General features: G+C 43.2%; 2 protein-coding genes across 2 annotated transcripts in view; both read right to left on the bottom strand.

The window, feature by feature from the left end:
- Window positions 1-4,734, bottom strand: part of TRMT11 (tRNA methyltransferase 11 homolog) — a 50,082-nt gene extending 45,348 nt beyond the window's left edge. The window contains exon 1 of the mRNA XM_056856341.1: window positions 4,690-4,734. The gene's annotated coding sequence lies outside the window, so the exon portion shown is untranslated. The remainder of the gene's footprint in view (window positions 1-4,689) is intronic.
- A 5,702-nt stretch (window positions 4,735-10,436) lies between these two features.
- HINT3 (histidine triad nucleotide binding protein 3) lies at window positions 10,437-21,048 on the bottom strand. The gene is made up of 5 exons (XM_056856669.1): window positions 20,875-21,048; window positions 15,523-15,640; window positions 14,112-14,181; window positions 13,255-13,381; window positions 10,437-10,742 (listed from the first exon to the last, which is right to left on the bottom strand). The coding sequence occupies exons 1-5, from the start codon at window positions 21,046-21,048 to the stop codon at window positions 10,695-10,697; spliced, it is 537 nt and encodes a 178-aa protein (XP_056712647.1). The 3' UTR covers window positions 10,437-10,694.
- Window positions 21,049-23,155: the final 2,107 nt, after the last annotated feature.

Below are 23,155 nucleotides of genomic sequence, written 5' to 3'. Positions count from 1 at the left end.
ATACAGGATTTTAACTCAAAATTACAATATAATCTCTTGACACTATGACAAATGAGCACGAAGGTTATAATACTTACACAGACATGATTAATTCACAAGAAGTCAAAACTTGGCAAAGGACTAAAGAAGAAAATAAAAACATAAGACGGCTCACATAGTGTCAACTTGTTTCTAGACTGAAAAAAGGACTCTTTTCTGGGGGGCACCTACAGAAATAACAGAATTTGAACTCATGATAGAAAAATACAGCGATCATTTAATGGGAAGGATTACTTAAATATGACATTGAGTTACACCAAGTTAAACCATGTATGATAAAATGGATGCAGAATTTTGCGGAGGAGATTGCTATGCAACAACGGGAGATGTTATGGACAAAGGTGATTATGTTCAGTTTGTCAAGCTCTTAGAGAAAATTGGTATAAAATGTTCTTCAACTGGTATATTACACCTAAAGACATTCAAAAGATAAATAAGGAGAACAGTGAATATTGCTGGAAATGTAAAGAGACTGAAGGAACCTTCTTTCACATCTGGTGGTCTTATAAGATTGTGAAGAAATACTGGGATAACACCAGCAACACTGGAAAAGGCATCTGAGGAATTGTATAGATACGTGGTCACAGCTGCCAGAATGGTACTAGCCATGAAATGGAAATCGGATGAAGGTCTCAACACAGAAGAATGGAAGAATAAATTGGTAGAATATGTCATCATGGCGAAACTAACTAATTTAGTAAACAAAAGACCTAGAGAAGAATTGTTTCTAAATTGGAGGCTTTGCTATGCTTATATGAAAACAGCATAAGTTATGAGTTCAATGTGGATAATATTAAACATGGCTTTTTAAAGGTATTTTTATTTAGTTTAACAAATATACAGAAATAAAGAATAAATATATCACATTTTAGAATGTTAGAGGTTAAATTGGGATAAAAGACATATTCCCACCCAGTGTATATACTTTTTCTTCTATATAATTGAACAGCAGATGTAATATCTTGATGCATTATTGTAATTCCCTATTTCCCCCATCCCTTTTAAAAAAAATGTCCACTCCTTTATTCTTTTGAAAAAAAATTCAAAAAAAGAAGAAGGCTATTGACTCTATACATTAAACCTGCCCTGACCTGGATGGCCCAGGCTAGCCTGATCTCGTCAGATCTCAGAAGCTAAGCAGGGTCAGCCCTGGTTAGTATTTGGATGGGAGACCACCAAGGAAGACCAGGGTTGCTGTGCAGAGGAAGGCACTGGCAAACCACCTCTGTTAGTCTCTTGCCATGAAAACCCCAAAAAGGGGTCGCCATAAGCCGGCTGCGACTTGACGGCACTTTACACACACATTGACTCTATATGATTCAGGATAGCCAGTACTCTTTCTCAGAAGAGGGCCTAGAATCTTCACCTGGTTCTCAATACATCAGTGTTTCCAGTTCACTACTACAGGGGCAGAGCCTTTGCAAACCTTTTAAAAAGCCTTTTAAAATTTCCCTTCCAGTCCTGCAGAGGACAGTGCCAATCAACGAGCTAAAGTGAATATTCTCCTAACAGCATTTACTTCTAATGTCAAAAGATATGCTGCTGGGCAAAGGCTATACGTGGTATTGGCAGGCGCCCTAAAGAAGGGAGCTCTGGCTAGGTCAAATTGCCTTTCAGTGGGTAAGACAATTGGTGAACAAAGGATGAAGGGAGAGAACATCCTTGCTAGATCCATCTTTGCTGTACAGTGAGGCATTTTCCACATATCTGTGTCATAATTTAAAATGATGTGAAATCCCAGGTGCTGCTCATGCTCCATTGAGTTCAGTGGGGCTTGCTCCCACCTAAATATGTCTAGCACAGCAGCATGAGACCTTTGGATGCTCAGGGAAATGAAACTTGCATTACAGGGGAACTTACATTATCTCTACATTGTTTTAGTGTCTGTGTGCATCTCGGTGACATCGGTTTGGTATTGCATGGAAGACAGGGGGCTGTGCCAACAGCATGAACACACAGAAGGACTCACTTGGGACCCTCTGCTGGTGTTGACGGTATGGTTGATTGGATGGATGGTGGGTGTCAGGACCAGCAGACGTAGTCCTGCTCCCTTCTATCAAGTATGCCTGCCTTAAAGTCTGCACAGACTTACTGTACTTCACCAATAAAGATCAATTATGTGGCAATTTAGTTGTCAACTGTAGGATGTTGTCTCCCCTCCAACATCTCTGTAGGATTAGTAACAGTGGACTCACATTGCATGGTTGGATTTTGGTTTTTTGCCATCAAGTCATAGCTGACTTACGGCAACCCTGTCGGGTGTTTTAAGGCAAAAGACTTCAGAGGTGGTTTGCCATTGCCTGCCTCCGCGTCACAGCCCTTGGAGGTCTCCCATCGAAGTACTTGCCAGGGTTGGCCCTGCTTAGATTCTGAGATCTGACGAGACCAGGGTAGCCTGGGCATTAAGAAACCATTATTTCCCATACTCCCTAACATCCACCATGCGGGGACTACAACAGTATACTATATAACAGTAACGAACTATCAGCCACAGCCCACCAGTCTACAAAATGTTGTTAATAATTGTGGCCTACACCCCACGGGGGAGGGGGTGATATGGCATCATGGTATAGCCTGATCTCAGAAGCTAAGCAAGGGCTCTACCTCACAGTGGGTAGCCGTGTTAGTCTGTTTGCAGCAGTCAAAAAGGGCAAGAGTCCAGTAGCACCTTAAAGACTAACAAAAATATTTTCTGGTAGGGTAGGAGCTTTCGTGAGCCTGCGGCTCACGAAAGCTCATACCCTACCAGAAAATATTTTTGTTAGTCTTTAAGGTGCTACTGGACTCTTGCCCTTTTTGACTAAGGGCTCTACTGGGAAGGGAAACCACCAAGGAAGACACTGCAGAGGAAGGCAACAGCAAACCACCTCTGCCGTTCACTTGCCTTAAAAGCACCCAGCCTGGGTCGCCTTAGGTCAGCTGCAACTTGAGGGCCCTTTGCACACACGTACCCACACTACCTACCCCACAAGCATCCCATTTCTCAGCTTCTTCCAAGGCTCCCTCGAAAAGGGGGAGACTATATCCGGAAGCTGCGCTTCTGCCAGTCTAGCAAAAGCGGCTTTTAAGCCCCAGGCCCGAATCACATGCCTCCCATGCACAAAAACTCCAGTCTGAAGAACAGGGATGGAAAAGAGGGGCAAGAGGCCAGAAGAACACGCTGCTCTTGAGTCCCTAGAGCAGTGGTTCCCGACCTTTTTTTACATATATATAAATTTTTATTGCATTTTTCATAATGTCCCAACCTTTTTTTGACCAGGGACCACTAGGACTTTTTTGTTCGGCGCAGGGACCCCAAAGTTCAAAATAAAAATTCCGAGAATTTGAAAACAGACTTTCATCATAACTGTTAGTTAAACATTAAGCTTAGAATAATATTTGAATATATATATATATATATATATATATATATATTTATAATAGAGAACTTTTTAATTGAAAATGTTAATTTATTATGGGTTTATAACTTTGTTTCACGGACCTTAATTTAGTTCTCGCGGACCCCTGGGGGTCCACAGACCCCTGGTTGGGAACCAGTGACACTGGTTCCCAACCTTTTTTTGACCAGGGACCACCAGGACTTTTTTGTTCGGCGCAGGGACCCCAAGGTTCAAAATAAAAATGCAGAGAATTTGAAAATAGACTTTCATCATAAGTGTTAAACATTAAGCTTAGAATAATATTTGAATATATATATATATATTTATAATAGAGAACTTTTTAATTGAAAATGTTAATTTATTATGGGTTGATAACTTTGTTTCGCGGACCTTAATTTAGTTCTCGCAGACCCCTGGGGGTCCACGGACCCCTGGTTGGGAACCAGTGACACTGGTTCCCAACCTTTTTTTGACCAGGGACCACTAGGACTTTTTTGTTCGGTGCAGGGACCCCAAGGTTCAAAATAAAAATTCAGAGAATTTGAAAACAGACTTTAATCATAACTGTTAGTGAGACATTAAGCTTAGAATAATATTTGAATATATCTATTTTATAATAGAGAACTTTTAATTGAAAATATTAATTTATTATGGGTTGGTAACTTTGTTTCGCGGACCTTAATTTAGTTCTCGCGGACCCCTGGGGGTCCACGGACCCCTGGTTGGGAACCAGTGGTTCCCAACCTTTTTTTGACCAGGGACCACTAGGACTTTTTTGTTCGGTGCAGGGACCCCAAGGTTCAAAATAAAAATTCAGAGAATTTGAAAATCAACTTTAATCATAACGGTTAGTGAAACATTAAGCTTAGAATAATATTTGAATATATATATATTTATAATAGAGAACTTTTAATTGAAAATGTTAATTTATGATGGGTTGATAACTTTGTTTCGCGGACCTTGATTTAGTTCTCGCGGACCCCTGGGAGTCCACGGACCCCTGGTTGGGAACCAGTGTCCTAAAGGCTTGCATTTGTGTCTCGCCCCTCGCAAGCAGCCGCCGCGGGCAGCACCCCAAGGAAAGCGAGTCGCGGCACCCCGACGAGCTGGGAGACCCCGGCGACGCACAAAGGGACCCACCTAGCGCCCCCTCCCCGCGCCCCTTTGGAAACGCCCGGGCCATCCGCGAGCCACCAGCTGCCACCAGCTGCCACCAGCTGCCACCAGCTGCCGGCGGGCGGGCGGGCGGGCGGGCGGGCGCCAGACTCACCGGCAGCCGGAAGGCCAGGTTCTCCTGCGCCAGCAGCAGCAGGTAGCGGCTCCGCGCCCCGCCAGCCAGCGCCATGCCGCCCCGCCGCTGGTGGTCGGGGCCCGCGCATGCGCCGAGCTGAGCCCGGGAGGAGCCGGCGGAGAGGCGGGGCCGGGACAGAGGAAACGGGGGTGGGGGGGCAATGAAAGAGAGGAGGGTCTTCTGCAGAAGTGGGTTCGTATAATAGGGGAGCTTGTTGAAGTGGGATAATGCTCCGCCTGAGAATACCGAATACTGTGTCTAGGGAGACAAAGGTGAGGACAATTGCAATTGGTTTGTTTGGGACCCCAAGGCTACATGGCCAGTGGCAAGATTTGTTTCAGTCCTTATATCCCTCCAACACTAGATAGGTGCTGCTCAAGATCAAATGATCAAGGATCTTCTAAAGGATAAAAGGAAAGGAAAGGCAATTGGTTTGTATTGTGGGGTCTCCGCCCCCCCCCCCGGTAGGGCATCCTGCTCTACCCACGTTCAAGTGGAATTTTCCACGTCTGCAGTGGACAAACAGCTGGGAAAGATGACCATAGCGGTTGGCAAGAATGCCCACCCTTACTCCATAGTCCAATCCTATGTATGTTTTATTCACAAGCAAGTCCCAGTTTATCCCATGGTGCATATAGGAGTGTAGCTTAATCCTGCCTAGACAGGTTTTTGACTGTAGTTACCATAGCTCTTTGTGTGTATATGCATTTTAAAGGAGTATTTATAGGAAAGTAATCAGAAAAAGGGTAACTGCAGTATTAAATGTATAGTAAATTCCTCCTACAAAAGAGCTGGCAGTAAATGTCTGCGGGATTTGAAAGCATGCTACCTTATTTGAAGCTTTTGGTTGATCCTAAAATAACATTGTTTTGGAGATTAAAGCACGGCATTGTAGAATGCACCTAAGGTCCTTTTTGTAAACTAGGATTCTTTTTTTCTGCCATTTTATACCAGTGGAATTGTATTTTCTGGTAGCAGATTACTTAAATATTCTTTCCACCTTAAAAATAAAAATTACACAGCATTGAAAAAATCCCCACCCCTTGGTGAGCAACTTTACACTGATTGGCTTACTGTAACTTCCACCAAGCAGGGTGCTTGCCTGCATTAAACAGGTCAAGCACTGAAAGAACTGAATGGCAGCTTGTTTTACGTGCAGAGAAGAGGTGCTTCTGAACAACAGTGAGTACAGCTTTCCCAAAGGCATCTTACTGCATACTGCGTAGTCACGAGTAGTTATGTTCTGATGCTTAGATTGATAACTGTAGTCTTAAGTACATTTACTTGAAAACTTGAATCATCTTGGTGGGACTTGTTTCGGAATCAGAATGTGGAGTGCTGGGATGCATGGGTGTAAACTATCCATATTTACTTGAGAGAAGCCACTTAATTCACTTACCTATGTGTAAATAATATACCTAAGATCTTAATAAAACTAGTTTATGTTTAAGAAAATTGTCAGCCCTTGCAAACAAAAGTGTTAGGTTTAAGAATTAAAATCAATGTTAGGTTTAAGAATTATACTACAATTTGATCTGTTCTCCCCCCCCTCCCTTTCAGTTCATAAACGCAAAATGAAAAAGAAGTGGGAGATCTTGGGGTGATAGGGAGTAATTTCTCGTTGGAAGAAAAGGCAAGTATAACAACATAGGTACTATTTTACTACATGGGGGAAAGGTCAGGCTGTTGTTTCTATAAACAGGTTAGTGAGAAGCTTTTTTGTTGTTGTCTCTACAGCTGTAACTTCAGGACAGTGCCGCTTCTTGTGTATCTAGAAGTGTCCTTGAAACATGGAGGGAAGCAAAGGGCAGAATATCAAGGCAGCCAACACCCATACTGGTACTGTGGAAGAACTAGCAAGAGGTTGGCAGAGTTGGTCAGAAGGTCATGCTGATTATCAGAGACGGAATCCATTCAGCAGCAACAGACCAGTAACTCTATGTGCTCGAAGGGGAGATGCCACCTATGGGAGACCCCCTGAAGGCTCCAAAACAGAACAGAGGGGAAAAGATGCTCACACCCACATAGGCAAGGAAGTGGAAGAACTATGCTTGGTCATAAGAAGTGTTGGGGAGATACGCCAGGATGGACATGTAAAAATAACATTCAAACAGATCTTTGACAGATATGTGACCATATCCAATAAGGTAGTTGGTGTTCTACTGAGAGCAAGGAAACAAGGCTTGGTTGACTTTGAAGGTGAAATGCTTTGGCAAGGAAAAGATGATGATGTGATTATTACCTTACTGGAGTAAAGTAGCCAGGTATTAACCATACTGCATGCAGATTTGAGAACAGTTGAGCCTTAAACATCAATGCTAGTTAGCCAAAACACAGAATAAACTAAGTAGAATCATAGAGTTGGAAGGGGCCATAGAAGCCATCTAGCCCAACCCCCTGCTTAATGTAGGATCAGCCTAGAGCATCCCTGACAAATGCTTGTCCAGCTTCTGCTTAAAGACTGCCAGTGAGGGGGAGCTCACCACCTCCCTAGGTAGCTGATTCCACTGTCAAACAACTCTTCTCCAGACTAAACATTCCCAACTCCCTCAACCTTTCCTCATAGGGCTTGGTCTTCAGGTCCCTGATCATCCTTGTTGCTCTCCTCTGCACCCGTTCCATTCTGTCCACATCCTTTTTGAAGTGAGATCTCCAGAACTGCACACAATGCTCCAGGTGCAGCCTGCCCAATGCAGTGTACAGTGGAGCTATGACATCTTGCGATTTGGATGTTATGCCTCTGTTGATGCACCCCAATATCGCATTAGCTTTTTTTTGTCGCTGCATCACACTGGCTGCTCATATTTAACTTATGGTCCACCCATATCCCAAGATCTTGTTCACACACATTGCCGCCCAGAAGTGTATCCCCCATCCAGTATACATGTCCCTCATTTCTGTTACCCAGATGTAGAACTCGGCACTTAGCCTTGTTGAATTGCATCCTGTTCACATCCGCCCACTTTTCCAGTGTGTTCACTGCTCCTCCCAAATTGGTGTCATCTGCAAATTTAATGAGTTTAAATTCCACACCCTCATCCAAATCATTTATAAAAATATTGAAAAGTACCGGGCCCAGAACCGAGCCCTGTGGCACCCCATTGAACACCTCTCCATTCAGATTAACTTTGTAATGAGTTTACACCTGAAGTCTCCAATCATTCTATGTTAGCCTACTCTTGTGTATCTCCTTGTGGTGTGAGACCTGATGGACTCCCACATTCTGTTCTGCTAGTCTGAAAGAACACGGATCTGGAAATGTGTGAGCAATGTAATTCACGAGTTAATACTTTAGAAATACAAGCATGAATAAAGCTAGTGAAAATAATAGTGATATAAACCAAGTATTTCAGTGTCAGTAGCATGATATCAAATATCTTTAACACACTGTCACTTGGACTACACTTTTTGCCTCAACTTTGAAATCAACACTTTCCCAATAACGCCTCCCCCCCATTTGAAGCAATTCATTTAAGATTACAGGCTTTAAGACACCACATAAAAGTAGGTCAAGGCTACCCAACTATCATTTAGCAACAGCTAGTTTCAAATTCACACACTTGGTGCAGGATTCCCAGTGTTCTAATGGAGATGTTTGTTGTAATAGCCCGCAAGCATTCACATATCAAAGGCTGCCACTGTATTTTTACATTATACTCGGTGCTGCACTCATGCATTTCTTCAGAAATTCTGCAGTACTCAGATGATCACAGGAAGATGGCGTCTTCGGTGCATTGCTCCTACCTGTAATGTGGTTTTAAGATAAACATTTTACTTTTTCTTCTGCTGGGCAGATTTGGAAGTGGAATTGCTGCTTATGATTCCTAGATTGCTTTGCTTTCTTTTTATCTGTTGTGATGCGAGCCGGTAAACAGCAGCCGGATGTGGAAGAAGTTTATAGAGTCCCCTGGGACAAAATAATGTCCTTGTCTCTAATCATTTCAATCATTTGGGAGACACTGATATTATTAACAAGAAATCGGAAAAAAATCTACATTATTTAATTATTGAAAAAGAGGATAAAGAAGATGAAGGAAAGGCCCTGTCTAAATTATTGGAATTGACTGCTAGAACTGTTGAACTTATCTTTGACTCCTTAAAATAAATGATAAGCTTGAAAAGTTTACTAGGACAGTTCAAGGTCTGGAAAAAGAAAGCTGGAACCAATTAAGAGAGGGTGTTCCTCCCTTGGTTTTCTCATGCAGCTGATTTAGATAAGAGGAGGAAAAGAAACTCAGACTCAAACGAGTATCAGTTACATGCTAAAAGGCCACTTAATCATTTGATATTGCAACCTAACAAGGTGTGTTTCAGAGTTTGTAAATAAAGAGGATATATACCAACATGGTATACTAAACGTCAGGCTATTAACCATCTGAGTAATTTACTTATGAGGGACAGCTCTACTATAGACTTGCTATAGACTGAATCCAAAGCCAGACACAGGGAGTAATGCTTACTTTTAAGAGCTCAAGAATCCCGCCATCCCTTGCTACTATCTCTGAAGTCTAGATTGAGAAGTAGAGGGATTTTTCCAGGACAGGCCTTACTAATACAATAATTAATGCTCTCGTCTCCAAACAACTGTCTGATGGTCATTCAGATGATGTTGTGAGTCTCACGAAGGAAACTGCAGTACACAATTAGAGGCTTTCTTGCTCAGACTAGATAAAAAATGTTCAAGGGATGCATGGACAATGACTTTTATTGGGACTTTCCTTCTCATAACAGTGTTTCAACCAGTTAAGTTTTCATTATGTACACTCACAGTTCTATTACATAAACTCACAGTACATATCTATTCATACTTTTAACATTTCAACATGGTAGACAATTTCCCCTCCTCCCCAGAGTTTTAATGGCAATTGAGTTTGCTGAGTGATTTTAAACAACATTCAGAGGTTAATCCTAGTAGCAGAATACATGCTAAATACCCAATAAATAAAGACGATTAACATTCTAAAGTCCCGAGAAAACACAAAGAGCAGTTGTTTTATTTTGGCATACTAGGAACACCAGTGTAATAGTGGATGTATGAAGTAATTATGTTGCTTAAATAATGCACGCTTGCCACCACTACTCATTCAAGCTATTTTTCTTGAAATAAGTTGGTGAACTTTACAGTGTATGAACAATGCATAGGGGTTGACATTACTGTGAAGACAACAGTCAACTAAACAGAAAATGTGCTGGGGAAAGTAATTTCAAGCTAAGTCTTGAAGCATCCCCAATTTTCCCCTTTTGAGGCTCCTAAAGGCTTAGATGCAATCTGTACAGTGATAGCTTCTTGCTGCGTGAAACACACCCTAATGTCTATGACAATGCCTCTACATTCTACAGTAATATTTAGGAGACAAGTTTAGGACCAGCATAAGCCCCCTGAATTGTCACATATGTTCTATTTTACAGCCCAAGTTCAAAGAAACCATGACTTCACTTTGATATGTCCTATAATTCACCACCTGTTCTTAAATGCAAGCACTCAACTAGATAAAGTAAATCTACATTCAAACGATCCTATCCTGGTCCAACAGTATGCTCTCTCTCATTAAGCACAGTTCTGAGTAACTGTTCGTAGCTCTTGTTATGCTTATTCACGTAAATGCATCAGTGATCAAGTAATTTAGCACCAATAGTCACCATAACTACTGTTAGCACCTGTGATGCCAAGAATGAATTGCATAGGCACAAAACCCCTGCATTGTTTAAACAAAATCAAACCAGATGCACATATTAAATTGCTTTCTTATGCAGGATTCATAATTACCTTTTTGAAGACACTGACCACTTAATTTTCTGATTTGTAGACATAAATGCTCTAAAGAGTGCTTGGGGAGTTTCTTATTTCAGGTATCTGCCTGAGAATTTTAGGGTACAATGTTCACTAACCATTAGTTCAACCATTGTATAGCAGCATTTTCAATACTCTTCTTCAATTATGTTCAATGGTCACAATCCAAAGTGTCATCTATAGGCAAGGCTTTTCAGCTTGTAGCACTTTCAGCTTTCAGTCGTTCCATCAGTTGCTCAGCCTGTTAAAACAAAGTGTGAGATAATGGCTGTTACCGCACTAGGAATTCCCAGCGATGTACTAAGAGTTTGAAAATGTTCTAAAGAACATCGCTTTAAAAGGGTTTTTGGATGCCACGGCTAAAAAATGGTTGGAAGACGTCTTCACAGCTAAAGGGGCCAAACAAAGTGCAAACAGTATTTTTTATAACAGTTTCAAACTCTTAATACATCGCTGGGAATACCTAGCGCGGTAACAGCCATAGTTAGTGCTTCTCTGGCTAGTTCCAAAGACTTATTTGTCCTTTGCAGCTAAAAGACTGCTCCAAATCTTGAACAAAAGGTATGAGTTCATTGGTTCTTGTAGGTTATCCGGGCTGTGTGACCGTGGTCTTGGTATTTTCTTTCCTGACGTTTCTCCAGCAGCTGTGGCAGGCAACTTCAGAGGAGTAACACTGAAGGACAGTGTCTCTCAGTGTCAAGTGTGTAGGAAGAGTAATACTGCAGACTTGGCCAACCTGAGAAATCAGCAGTGGCTGAACATGGACTGACAAAAACAGGACACAGGGTCTTATTCCAAGACACTGAAAGACTGGACAATTCTACCAACTATTTTGTCAGATTGCACAGAGAGCCATTGAAATTCATAAACATCAGCACAACTTTAACAGAAGAGAGTTTAAGAATGAATAAGGCTTGGTTTCCTGTCCTGAAAACCTCCAGACTAACAAAGACTACCGTCCACAATAGCCATGCGGATTAGCTTTGGATTTCACACATTAACAGATCACTTCAGGATACAATGGTTCCATATTAACATACCACACCCTCATTAGCACATTATCTTGACACTTACAGGACAATGATTAGCACATTAGTTTTGATACTTTTTGCAGGACAATGATTCAACTCAAACCCAACCCCTTTCTGACTATACATTACTCTTCCTACACACTTGACACTGAGAGACACTGTCCTTCAGTGTTACTCCTCTGAAGATGCCTGCCACAGCTGCTGGCGAAACGTCAGGAAAGAAAATACCAAGACCATGGTCACACAGCCCGGATAACCTACAAGAACCAATAAACTCTGACCGTGAAAGCCTTCGACAAAAGGTATGAGTGCTCTTGTGAGCACTTCAAAGTAGGTATTTCAATGTTAATTAGCACAATTAATAGACAGTAACAGTGGTCAGTAACCAGATGCCTCTGGGCCAGATCACTGCTGTGCAGTTTCCCAGGTTACTTCCATATGTTGATAATTCTCCATTGAATTCACTGCCTGTGTGAATGAGTCTGCATAAGCAGCAGCAATGCAGTATCCACATGGCAGCTTTCCCCACTTTCCCCACAATTTGCTTTCCTCAGCCCTATGCCACTGGATGGCTTTTAAAAAAAATGGTAATTGACACTGTTATAGCCTTAAGCTACAGCAAACTGTTCCTCACTGTTCGGATTTGGTAATCAACATGTTACAGTAGCTTAATATCAGTAACTAGAGAGTCAGCATGGTGTAGTGGTAAAGGTGTTGGACTAGGACCCGAGAAACCCAGGTTCAAATCCCCACTCACGCCATGGAAGCTTGCTGGGTGACATTGGGCCAGTCACATACTCTCAGCCCTGACCCTGGCTAGTATTTGAATGGGAGGCCTCCAAGGAATACCAGGGTTGTGACACAGAGGCAGGCAATGGCAAACCCCCTCTGAACATCTCTTGCCATGAAAAGTGTACAGGGTTGCCATAAGTCAGCTGTGATTTGACAGCAAAAAATGTGTTATATATACACACACACACAAACACAGCATTATATCGATTGTTATACTTGTTAACAAGCGATACAGCTATATGTCACTTTACCATTTTTTTTTAAACCTCCCATTTGGGGGGGAGTGGCAGTTATAAAGAAGCTGGAGCAAGGAGAACCATGTCAAATTAGGTGGGATTTGCAAAAATGTAAACCTTCCTGACCCCATGACATGAAACATGCTTTGATCACAGTCTTTTCCAAAGGATCATATCAAACCAGATTTGGGAAAGATCAGAATAACCAAAGGAAAAGCTGGATAGTGGACAATTAGGGGATGATATTATGTGGATGCAAAAAATGTACCAGTTCCAGTATGAAAGTTGAAGCAGAGCATGATCTCCATGTGGAAGCCACCCTAATTGATACTTGAGTTACCCTTCATCTCTCTTTGCCATCAAGGATTACTAAATCAAATGCAAAATCAAATACCAGCTAAAACTGTCAAAATGATAAACTAAAATAGAGGAACTGTCTTAAGCTCAACCAGTAGTCACGACTACTTCAACCTCAATTTCACTCAAGGATGAATAACAAGAAACTCACGGAATAATGGTTAAACATATTAGCTTGTATGTGGAAGGAGTCAGTCCCCTTTTATTAAGAATAAGCATGTATTTCACACCAATCTCTCTACAGTTAGAAGCAACATGAAGTAGAAGTTATGAGCCTCAGCACTTAATGAAGTAGTTGTGTGCTATGACTGGGAAGTCACCAAATGGCAGCACTTACCGTGATAAACCAGTAGGAATTGACTCTGTATACCATTCGGGACAAGAATCCCAACTGACTAGCTGGAGCTAGGACATGAAGATGCAAGTGGGCTATTGAGCAGAATGGAGGCCAATGAAAACCCATCCTTGAGAAACAAGAGAAAAAGCTTATCAGCCATTCAGCAGTATGAAATAAGGATGCAGGATGAAGTGAACAATGTACAATGAACACAAATATTGAGTTGTCCCTAACTAAGTAAGCAGAAGTAGTTCTTATACATAGGGAAAAATTATGCCCATCAGAAATAACAAATCCTATGAAATTAGTTCTACTTTAGTGAACAGATGTAATGTACTTGTCCATTTTGTTGGTAAAATCTTGTTTGCGCCAATCTAGTTCCATTGTTTTACAGTTTACTCTTGGCTACAAGCTATAGCCACATGCAAAAATTACTAGCCTTTGCTTTCACTGGGCTTTTCCCAATCTACACTAATGCAGGAAAGCTACCCTATACCACCTTTGTTGTCTGCAGGTGCTTTAGACATGGGCAGGGGAAGGTGTGGAGAGAGAAACTCCTATGGTGGCTTCCTTAAGCACATGTAAAAGTATTCCACTAGTTCTGGCATTTGCTATAAAATGCTTTCAGCTGTCGGTTTTAATGGGATGGCTGAGAGCCATACTTCAATACTAAAAATATTTTGCTTCCCATACAGAGAACTGAAAGTGAAGGAACTCTAAGCAAACTACACCTAATGATAAATCCTAAGAGTCTTAGCTATAATGCAACCACTTCAAGCTCCTTAAAAACAAATTTGTTATGCAATACTATTTTGTTTTTATAAACACATTAGATATTTTCCATTCTGGAAACATACCTTATATCATTCAAGTCAGTAAACTTATTTCGCTGCAGGATACTCTTTCCAACTGCCATCATTCTTTCCACTGTCAAATCCAGGAGGGAAAAATAACATCAGATTTAAAAATCAGATTTCTGAAGCATTCCAAAATCCAACAGCTCAATCCCAGATACATCCAAATTGAATGCTAACCCCTCTGACAGCAGTGTGATTTATTTTGAAGAAGGGATAGGTTCAGAATAGGAATGGGATAGGTTTTTTATCTAAAGTTGGTAGCAGAACTGTTCTGAGTCAGTAAAAAAAAGGATAAACTTATATTTACTGAAGCAGTTCAGGGCTAGGGGTGATCAAGGGAGCTAATGAGGCTGGGAGACCTTTGCAACCTACTAAAACTTAGGCCAAAGGAGGCTCACCAGCAGGGGCACCATGGCTTGCAACATGACAAAGCATCCATAATATCCAATTTAAAATAGCTCCCTCCCATCTCTTCTGAAGATTATTTCAATAAAGGATTTTCTGGACCAGACAAGCTATGCTCCTACACACTCCATATGCCCAAAGCAAAAGCACTCTGGACAAGTAATACCAGGTTATTCTCTGACCCAGCTAATACACTGGCTACATGTAAAGACAGCCAGCAGTGATTGGAGAGTCAGTGTTCAAGCTGAATTTTACAGATTTATAGCAGGATTAGGTAAAATATTTTTCCTCTGAAGAATGGAGTAGTAGGGGAAAGCAGAAGGTTCCAGAGTGGATGACTTCCTGATACCAACTGACCAGTGTGAGCAGAACTGTTGAGTATTCTTTATTTCCACAGTCAAGCTGTGCAAGCAGAAATAAGCATCAGTTTGGAATGCTGCATTCTTAAAACCACAGACTACCATAAAACACCAACAAGTCTTTTTCTAGTTTTTAAGAGAGCAAAAAGAGGCCAGTGAGCAATGTCTGGTGAAGTCTCAAGAGCATATGTGCTGATTAGGATTTCAAGAGGTGAGGAGCTAAGACTTCAAATGGATACAGCCGACATGGAAAAGTGAAACCCCAGTAAATCTATGGCAGAAAAACTGATCAGGATCATCTCCCAGATTCTAATACTATGCTTCTTCAACTAACTTCATGAAGGGATGGAAGATCCAAAGAAACCTTCTTCCAGTCCCTCATGGTGAACTGCCAGCAAGTTCTATTCCACCTTTTGTTTCCGGGTTATCAACTCTACAGCCTGTTGGTGATATTTAAAGAGAGAATTTGGCATTGGGGCCTCCAGCTGTTGACCCTTACTGTATCCACAAAGCACACCAAGCTGTCTTGGAGGCCCTGATCAGGTAGAAAGGTGTGAGATACATTTTTGATAATAAAGAAATAATGCTTGTCGTGGATTGCTGTTATCTTCTTCATAGTTATGAAAGAGCCCTACATTCAGGCTTACCTAATGGGATATGCTCACTCTTCAAAGTCTTACAGTTTCCCATGTGTATTTTTGGCACCACTAGGTAATGATGTGGAGCTCCAGGTCTGATGTCTCTGAAGCACACCAAGTCTTCATGCTAAGGGAGGAAAAGGTGAAAACTTGTTACTTACGTGGCAAACATCAGTCCCTGTAAGAACCACTCTAGCAGTCAGATGAAATAAAACATATATTAATCTGTATTACAAACCGTAAAAGAAGCCCCATTCACAATGCATTTAATGGACACAAGTGTAGCCAAAGTATACACAACTTCTAATAAAACTCATGTTGGGGGATTTTTGATATTTCACAAACATCATCTTTTGTGATGCCCAAATCAAGGGACTGTCTCAATAAATGAGGTTTCGAAGTACTGTGCATATAATTAGTGAAAAATTAATGTTGCAAAAGTGTACTGTCATTTTAAGAAAAGCTCACTGCAGGTGTATGGCAGCTGCATCACTTTAAAACAAAATAATAGAAACAACCCAACACTAGAAAAACTACTAGAAATACTTTTGCTCATTTACCTCCCACAGAATGTTTGCCTAGATACATCTTGCTTATTATACCTTCACTTAATGAAATGTCATATGACATATGCTTTAAAAGATGGAGTATAAAGACCAGTCCTGGCTGGGCCACTATTTTCTGACTGAAGCAACATAAGCACTTTATGAAACCCTAACATTTTAATTATATGGGTCTAGCAAGGAGTTAGAATCTGTTCTTAATAAGGATTTCTTGAAATTAAGTGTATGTCTTTTATGGGTGGCATATCCATGGTGAAAACTGTGCAAACCCCATCAATAATGACTGCACAAGGTCCTTCAAAGAAAGATATGTGCTATGCCAAGTTATGAGGCTCTAGAGTCTACATGACAATACTGTCTACAATAGAAAGTTGAGACCCAGCATGGTGTGTGGTTAAGGTGTAACACTAGGATCTGTGAGACCCAGGTTTGAATCCCCACACTGCCATGGAAGGTTGCTGGGTGACCTTGGGCCAGTCGCACGCACTCAGCCTAATGTACCTCACAGGGCTGTTGTGGGGATAAAATGGAGGACAGCAGAATGATAGAAGCCACTCTGGATCCCCATTGGAGAGAAAGGCAAGGTATAAATGAATATATTTGTCACGTATGAAGCAGCCCCAACAAAAGAATTTAGTAGTTAAAGCTTTATGTTCCCCAATTCATGTTTTTTTGTGGGGAGGGGGGGCTATGAGCATTTCCCCAGTATCTCTGCCTGCTACAGAGACTACTTCCTGGGAGAACACTGGAAGATCATATGAGTGGAAGGTGGTGAGTGACAACAAGTATTGCTGCATACAAACTGCATATCAACAGCACAAAGACAAGCCACACCCTCCTGAATAAAGTCTACCTAATGTAGTCTCTGTTGGGAAAGTGGCTTCTGCCTCTTTCAGCTGAATAACCTGCACTTGGAGAGCAGCGCAATGTTTTCCGGATGGTTGCCAATTTCTCTCATGTGGGAAAAATGCTACTCGAAGAGTCAGAAAGGATTTCTTCATGCAGCAATAAGAATATGGGTTTTGTGCCTCTAAGACAGGGTCAACATTTTCTACATGTACACAAGATATTAAAATAAACTGAGGGAAAGTTCCTTACCATTACTGACAACAGATGATAAAGGATTAGCAGGATATAATCCTACTATTATAAACACATAAGCAGAGATTTAAATTAAAAACTCAGGTATATAAAGCTATTTTGTCCTGGTGCCTAAAACTGAAGTGCCAGGAAGACTGCTCTAGAAACAGTGTTCCCCAAAGGTAGCACCACTGCTAAAAAGGCCTTTTCTTCAGTACGTGTTCTTAAGGAAATGGTATCTGAAGATGGACCTCTTGAGGTGACCTCAGAAATCCAGCTGGGTCATATGGGAGCTGGCCATGTGTCTTGGGACCAAGCCACTTAAGAGCTTTATAAATTACATTATAAATTAAAACCAGCGCTTTGACTATCCAGCTGAGAAATTTTAGCACCAGCAAAATATGTTCCAACTAGCTAATACTAGTCAGCAATTTCACAAATGAATGCTCCAACACTTGATGTTTTGGAGTGCTTTTCAAAGGTACATTAGTAAAGGCGTAAAGTATGTTGCAGTACTCTGGCCTGAATGTTACAGGGCACGGATAACTGTCCAGAAAGAATCACATTCAGCCCACCAGCCTAGCCAGGCAAAAAGTGCTTCATGCTGCTGATGGTACCAACACCCCAAAGTAGTCAGAAGCCTTCATTTGGGGGCCCAGTGCATACGTATTCCAACATTATCAGTAACACCCATTCATTTAATTTAGTGGTTCCCAAAGTGGGCAGTACCACCCTCTGGGGGCGGTGGGATCACCTAGGGGGGCACTAAGAGGCAAGGGGGCAGCAGGGGGTGATAGAGGTGAGCCCCTTCAACTGTGTTGTTGGATAGGGTAGGGGGCGCCGGGGTTGAGTTTGTATAACTAAGTTACGGTGGCCTGAAAAGTTTGGGAACCACTGATTTAATTCTTCCTGCAGGAGATGGTTTAAATAAGAAATGGTATTCAAAGTGACAAGGGGCAGAAATTTTTCCAGTGCTTTTTTCATGGAAATTTTTTACCCCATATATGTAAATATAGTCTATTTATCTTCAGTTGTTGGGGCTGTTGTGCTACAAATCAATCATGTCACACGGGCTACATGTGGACTGAGAAGCATGGACAAACCTTAATGCTTGTATATGGTGTGTATGCCCTTTGGTTGCCATTATTTAAATTTTGCTAAAATTATCTATATATTTAAACTACTTATTTAAATTTGAATTAGAAAATGTTCCCATTTAAGTCTTCCTAGAAAACCCACATCCACCTTAGTTAAATAGGCAACAAGAAAAGACAAATAAAAACAATTGTCAAATGGCTGTATACAAGGGGTGTGAAGGCACTAAAGTAGCTGGTAAACAGCAGGTGGAATGGTGTTAGAAAGACACAAAGGTGACAATGCAAGAAGCAGAACTGTATTGGCGCATAAAAATAGGTTTAGGTCTTCACTGCTCTCAGGGGGAAGACAGGCAATCAGCCTTTAGTCTCTGGGTGCCTAAACAATATTTCTGTATGCTACTGATTTAAACAGTTAATGCTTCCAATTGGCTAACACTTATAATAGTGAACAGACACACAAATGAATCCCTTTGGTGACAATGCCAAGTACAGGAGATGTGCAGGTCCATGAATGGCTCTTCTACATGTTTTTTAAAGATCAAAAGCTGAGGCTGTGGTGCAAAAAGAGGGGACTATCGCTTTCCCCTTCAACCAGTCCCTATTTGCCCTGGGGAGGGAGAGCCAGGAATCTCTATGTTTTCCCTTGTGGGGCCATATAAGCAAAAGATTGTTTTCTGCATGCCAGGGGGATTTCATTACTCCCTCTTCACCAAACTGGACTCCTCCCTAGCTTTAAGACAATCACAGCAGATCTTGTTCACAGACAATGGGGTGTGGAGGCGACCCGGTGTTATCTCTGCCGCAGAAAGTTCCTGACAGTCTCTGTTTCTGTGACTCCACGGCCCCTTTCCCTCTCTGCCAGTCTATCTGCGATCTTCTCTTTTTGTCCCTCCCTCAAGTCTCTCTCCAGTTTGCCCTTCTCTTTACTGCTTCTATTCGTTTCGTATCAGCATCCTTGCTTTATTTCCCTCAAGATGTACACTATAACACAAGTAAAGCCTCACCTAAGAATCTTGTTCACAGTGGGCAGCCGTGTTAGTCTGTCTGCAGTACTAGAAAAGAGCAAGAGTCCAGTAGCACCTGAAAGACTAACAAAGATATTATCTGGCAGGGTATGAGCTTTCGTGAGCCACAGCTCACTTCTTCAGATACAGCTAGAATGTATCTGAAGGAATTTCAAAGGGAGATTGGAAAGAGAAACTGCTGAATTACAGTTGATATTCAAACTAAAGTCAATGCATTTACCTGGGCTGAATAAAGACCTTGCATTCATGGCTCATTACCAAAGCTGATTTCTCCACACCCATCTCTCCCCTGGACATCACAGACTCTTCTGCATACCACACCCAATCCCATCACGCCTGCTATTCACGTTTGCATACTGTGAACATTGACATGCTAATGCTTGTCTGAGTTCACTCTCCTCTACTTAAAGACAGACGGATTCACATTCTAGCTGTATCTGAAGAATTGAACCGTGGCTCACGAAAGCTCCTACCCTGCCAGGAAATATTCTTGTTAAGTCTTTCAGGTGCTACTGGACTCTTGCCCTTTTCTACTACTGCAGACAGACTAACACGGCGACCCACTGTGAATTATCTTTATCTTTTCTATTAGGTCCATAAATTACCATATAGCATATATTCAACAATATACCCTGCCAGACAATATTTGTGTTAGTCTTTCAGGTGCTCCTGGACTCCTGCTTTTTTTAAATACTAAATTCACTCTCCTCTACTTAAAGACAGACGGATTCACATTCTAGCTGTTTCTGAAGAATTGAACCGTGGTTCACGAAAGCTCCTACCCTGCCAGGAAATATTTTTGTTAGTCTTTAAGGTGCTCCTGGACTCTTCCCCTTTTCTACTGCTGCAAACAGACTAACACGGCTGCCCACTGTGAATTATCTTTATCTTTTCTATTAGGTCCATAAATTACCATATAGCATAGATTCAACAACATACCCTGCCAGACAATATTTTTGTTAGTCTTTCAGGTGCTGCTGGACTCTTGTCCTTTTCTACTACTGCAGACAGACAAACACGGCTGCCCACTGTGAATTATCTTTATCTTTTCTATTAGGTCCATAAATTACTATATAGCATAGATTCAACAATATACCCTGCCAGAAAATATTCTTGTTAGTCTTTCAGGTGCTGCTGGACCCTTGCCCTTTTCTACTGCTGCAGACAGACTAACATGGCGACCCACTGTGAATTATCTTTATCTTTTCTATTAGGTCCATAAATTACCATATAGCATAGATTCAACAACATACCCTGCCAGACAATATTTTTGTTAGTCTTTCAGGTGCTGCTGGACTCTGGCCCTTTTCTACTAAGAGTCTTGCTTAGGTTACAAGGCAATATGCATACCCACGGGCCAAGGCGCTGAATAATAATAAAAAAATTAATCATTGCCTCTGATGTGATGCCTCGGACTGTAGATCACTTTGTAAAGACTAGGAGCCCGTCTTCGCGGGGCGGGCTGAGAAACAGCACGGCGCGCTCTAAGCACCAACTGACCACCGGAGGTGGGCTGGAGCCAGAAACGGGGGTTAGGGGCGCGCGGGGGGGGGTGTGTGTGTGTTGGGGGGGGGGCGTTTTACAGGGCGGCCTCACCTCGCAAGGCAGCAGTGCGGTGCCCGGCTCCTCCCCGTGGGTGATCCTGCAGAAGATGCACTTGCCATCGTAGCCGCCGCCGCCGCTCTCTCCTCCAGCGGCCCCCGCCCCGGCGTCGGGACTGGGCTCCGCAGCAGGAGACGAACCCGAGCTCCCCCCTTCGTCCCCGGCCATCGGCTCGCGCTTCCCGGCGGCCCCGGCGCGCTGCGGCGGAGCCTCCCGCGGACAGGCCCCGCCTACCGCCAACGCGCCCCGGCGGCTCCGCCCAGGCGCTTCCGCATGGGGGAAGGCGGGCCCTCAGCGCGGGTGTGGGAGGGGGGGCGGGCCTGCTTCTTAAGGGGCGGCGCGTCTCCGGCCTGGGAAGCGTGTCGCGCGCAGCGTCGCCCCTCAAGCCTTCCAGTGTCGCCCCGGGTGGGGGGAAAGAAGCCGGGCCGCGGTTGTCCGTTAAGTCCGTTAAATCCGTTAAGCCCGCCTTCCTTCCGCTCGCTCATCGTTGCGAGTGTCCAGAGGGGCTCAACTGCGCGTCCGCCGGATGTTGCGTATGCGAGGGAGGCGGGGTCGCGGAGGAGGGTTCCTTCCCGCGCCGCTCACACCTTTCCCCGAAAGGGGGCGCTCTGGTCTTGGACCTGGAGGGGGGAGGAGAGAGGCGGGCGGGCCCGCCCGCCTCTCTCCTCCCCCCTCCAGGTCCAAGACCAGAGCGCCCCCTTTCGGGGAAAGGTGTGGGCGGCGCGGGAAGGAACCCTCCTCCGCGATCCCGCCTTTCGCCCTGATCCAAAGGCGGCGTGTTCGCGCCCGCCCGCCGCCCAAACGCATGAGGCCGCTCCAGTTTTAATTTTTCTCCTCGGTCCTCTTCACTTATTTCACCTCAGAAGGAATGAGACACCAGAGGCCTTTTCCAAGTGGACACACAAATAACAAAGCTTTATTTAAAAACTGTACAAGGGGTGGTTTTGGAGGGGAAACCGCTTAGGAAAAGCACGTGGGTGTGTAAAGTGCCGTCAAGTCGCAGCCGACTTATGGCGACCCCTTTTGGGGGGGTTTTCATGGCAAGAGACTAACAGAGGTGGTTTGCCACTGCCTTCCTCTGCACAGCGACCCTGGTCTTCCTCGGAGGGGGGTCTCCCATCCAAATACTAACCAGGGCCCACCCTGCTTGGCTTCCGGGATCTGACGAGATCGGGCTGTACCATGCTGCCTTCCCTCCTAGGAAAAGCACAGAACCAGATTTATTGTTATAAATTTCACTTCAGAGAAGGCACAGATCTTAGATGGCTTACTTGCTACAGTATTACACTTCTTAGTTCCAGTTCACAACTTCAGTTCAGTTCCCAGAACTTCTTACAGATGTTTCTATTCGGACTCCGCTGCCTACCTATCAGAAAAGTCGGAGGCCGTTCAATCTCTCTTTCCCCCCCTAGAGAAACACAGAAGCATGGAGGTTTCTCCTCAGATCTCTTTTCCAGTTCTCTCTACAGATCTACCCCGCTTTTCTGTGGCAGTAATCCCTAAACAACCCCCTGTATCTGGAATATCTCCTTCCCAGAGCCCAATTCCCTTCCAGTGACCTGAGAAAGGGACCCTTTCCTCCCAGTCTCTGCCCGTCACTCCACAGGAGTTGTTTCACACCAGCTTAGGCAAACCTGAACCTTCAGGTTCCCAGAGCCAAACGCACCTACTGAACGCGCAGGTTACCGAAACCAGAAATCTAATTCCTTTCTTCAGGACGGAGTGAGTTCCACTCCCTTTCTCTGAGCTTCTCTCAAAGATTCACTCTTTGTTCGTCACACCGACCCTTCCTTGGAGCGGCCTACTGGTTTAAAGAGGTAGAATGGCCTATACCAGTGCGTCCCAACATGCTCTATAATTCGGTCCTCATCTTGCTATTGAAAACGTAATTCCAAAACTGACCCCAACTCAGATTAAACCCTGAAAATTAAGCAAACAAAGGGTTTTACCGTCAAGGACTTGATTTGAGATACAGTTCACTATTTACTTCTTCAGTCTTACCTTTCAGTTTTTTGCATAGCCATAAAGAGGTATCTTTGTGCACATATTGAATGTTCCTGTCGTGAGTCAGCCTGAGAATTACTCTTCAGAGGAAGAGGCGACAGAACAAGCCCTCACTCCCTCTGAAGCGATAACACCGGAAGAGCAAGACGGGGCCTCTGAGCCAGAGGATCGGCCGGCTGAAACAAGAGAACAGGGAGGAGAAAGCCTTTCACCTTCAGGGTCTCCTCCACCAGTGGAGAGAAGAAGGGTAAAAGGCAGAATGGCATTGCAG

This window comes from Euleptes europaea, chromosome 10, assembly GCF_029931775.1.
Source record: "Euleptes europaea isolate rEulEur1 chromosome 10, rEulEur1.hap1, whole genome shotgun sequence".
Taxonomy (NCBI): Eukaryota; Metazoa; Chordata; class Lepidosauria; order Squamata; family Sphaerodactylidae; genus Euleptes; species Euleptes europaea.
Note: the sequence above shows the minus strand (reverse complement) of the source record. Positions and strands in the feature narration are given on the sequence as shown.

Excerpts from the sequence above, each read along its gene's own strand:
- HINT3 (XM_056856669.1), bottom strand. The coding sequence starts at position 21,048 with ATGGCCGGGGACGAAGGGGGGAGCTCGGGTTCGTCTCCTGCTGCGGAG. Across the intron at positions 13,382-14,111 it reads ACTGACTTGAATGATATAAG|GATGGGTTTTCATTGGCCTC; the intron begins GTATGTTTCCAG and ends TTGTTTCTCAAG. Across the intron at positions 10,743-13,254 it reads ATTCCTACTGGTTTATCACG|GCTGAGCAACTGATGGAACG; the intron begins GTAAGTGCTGCC and ends TTGTTTTAACAG.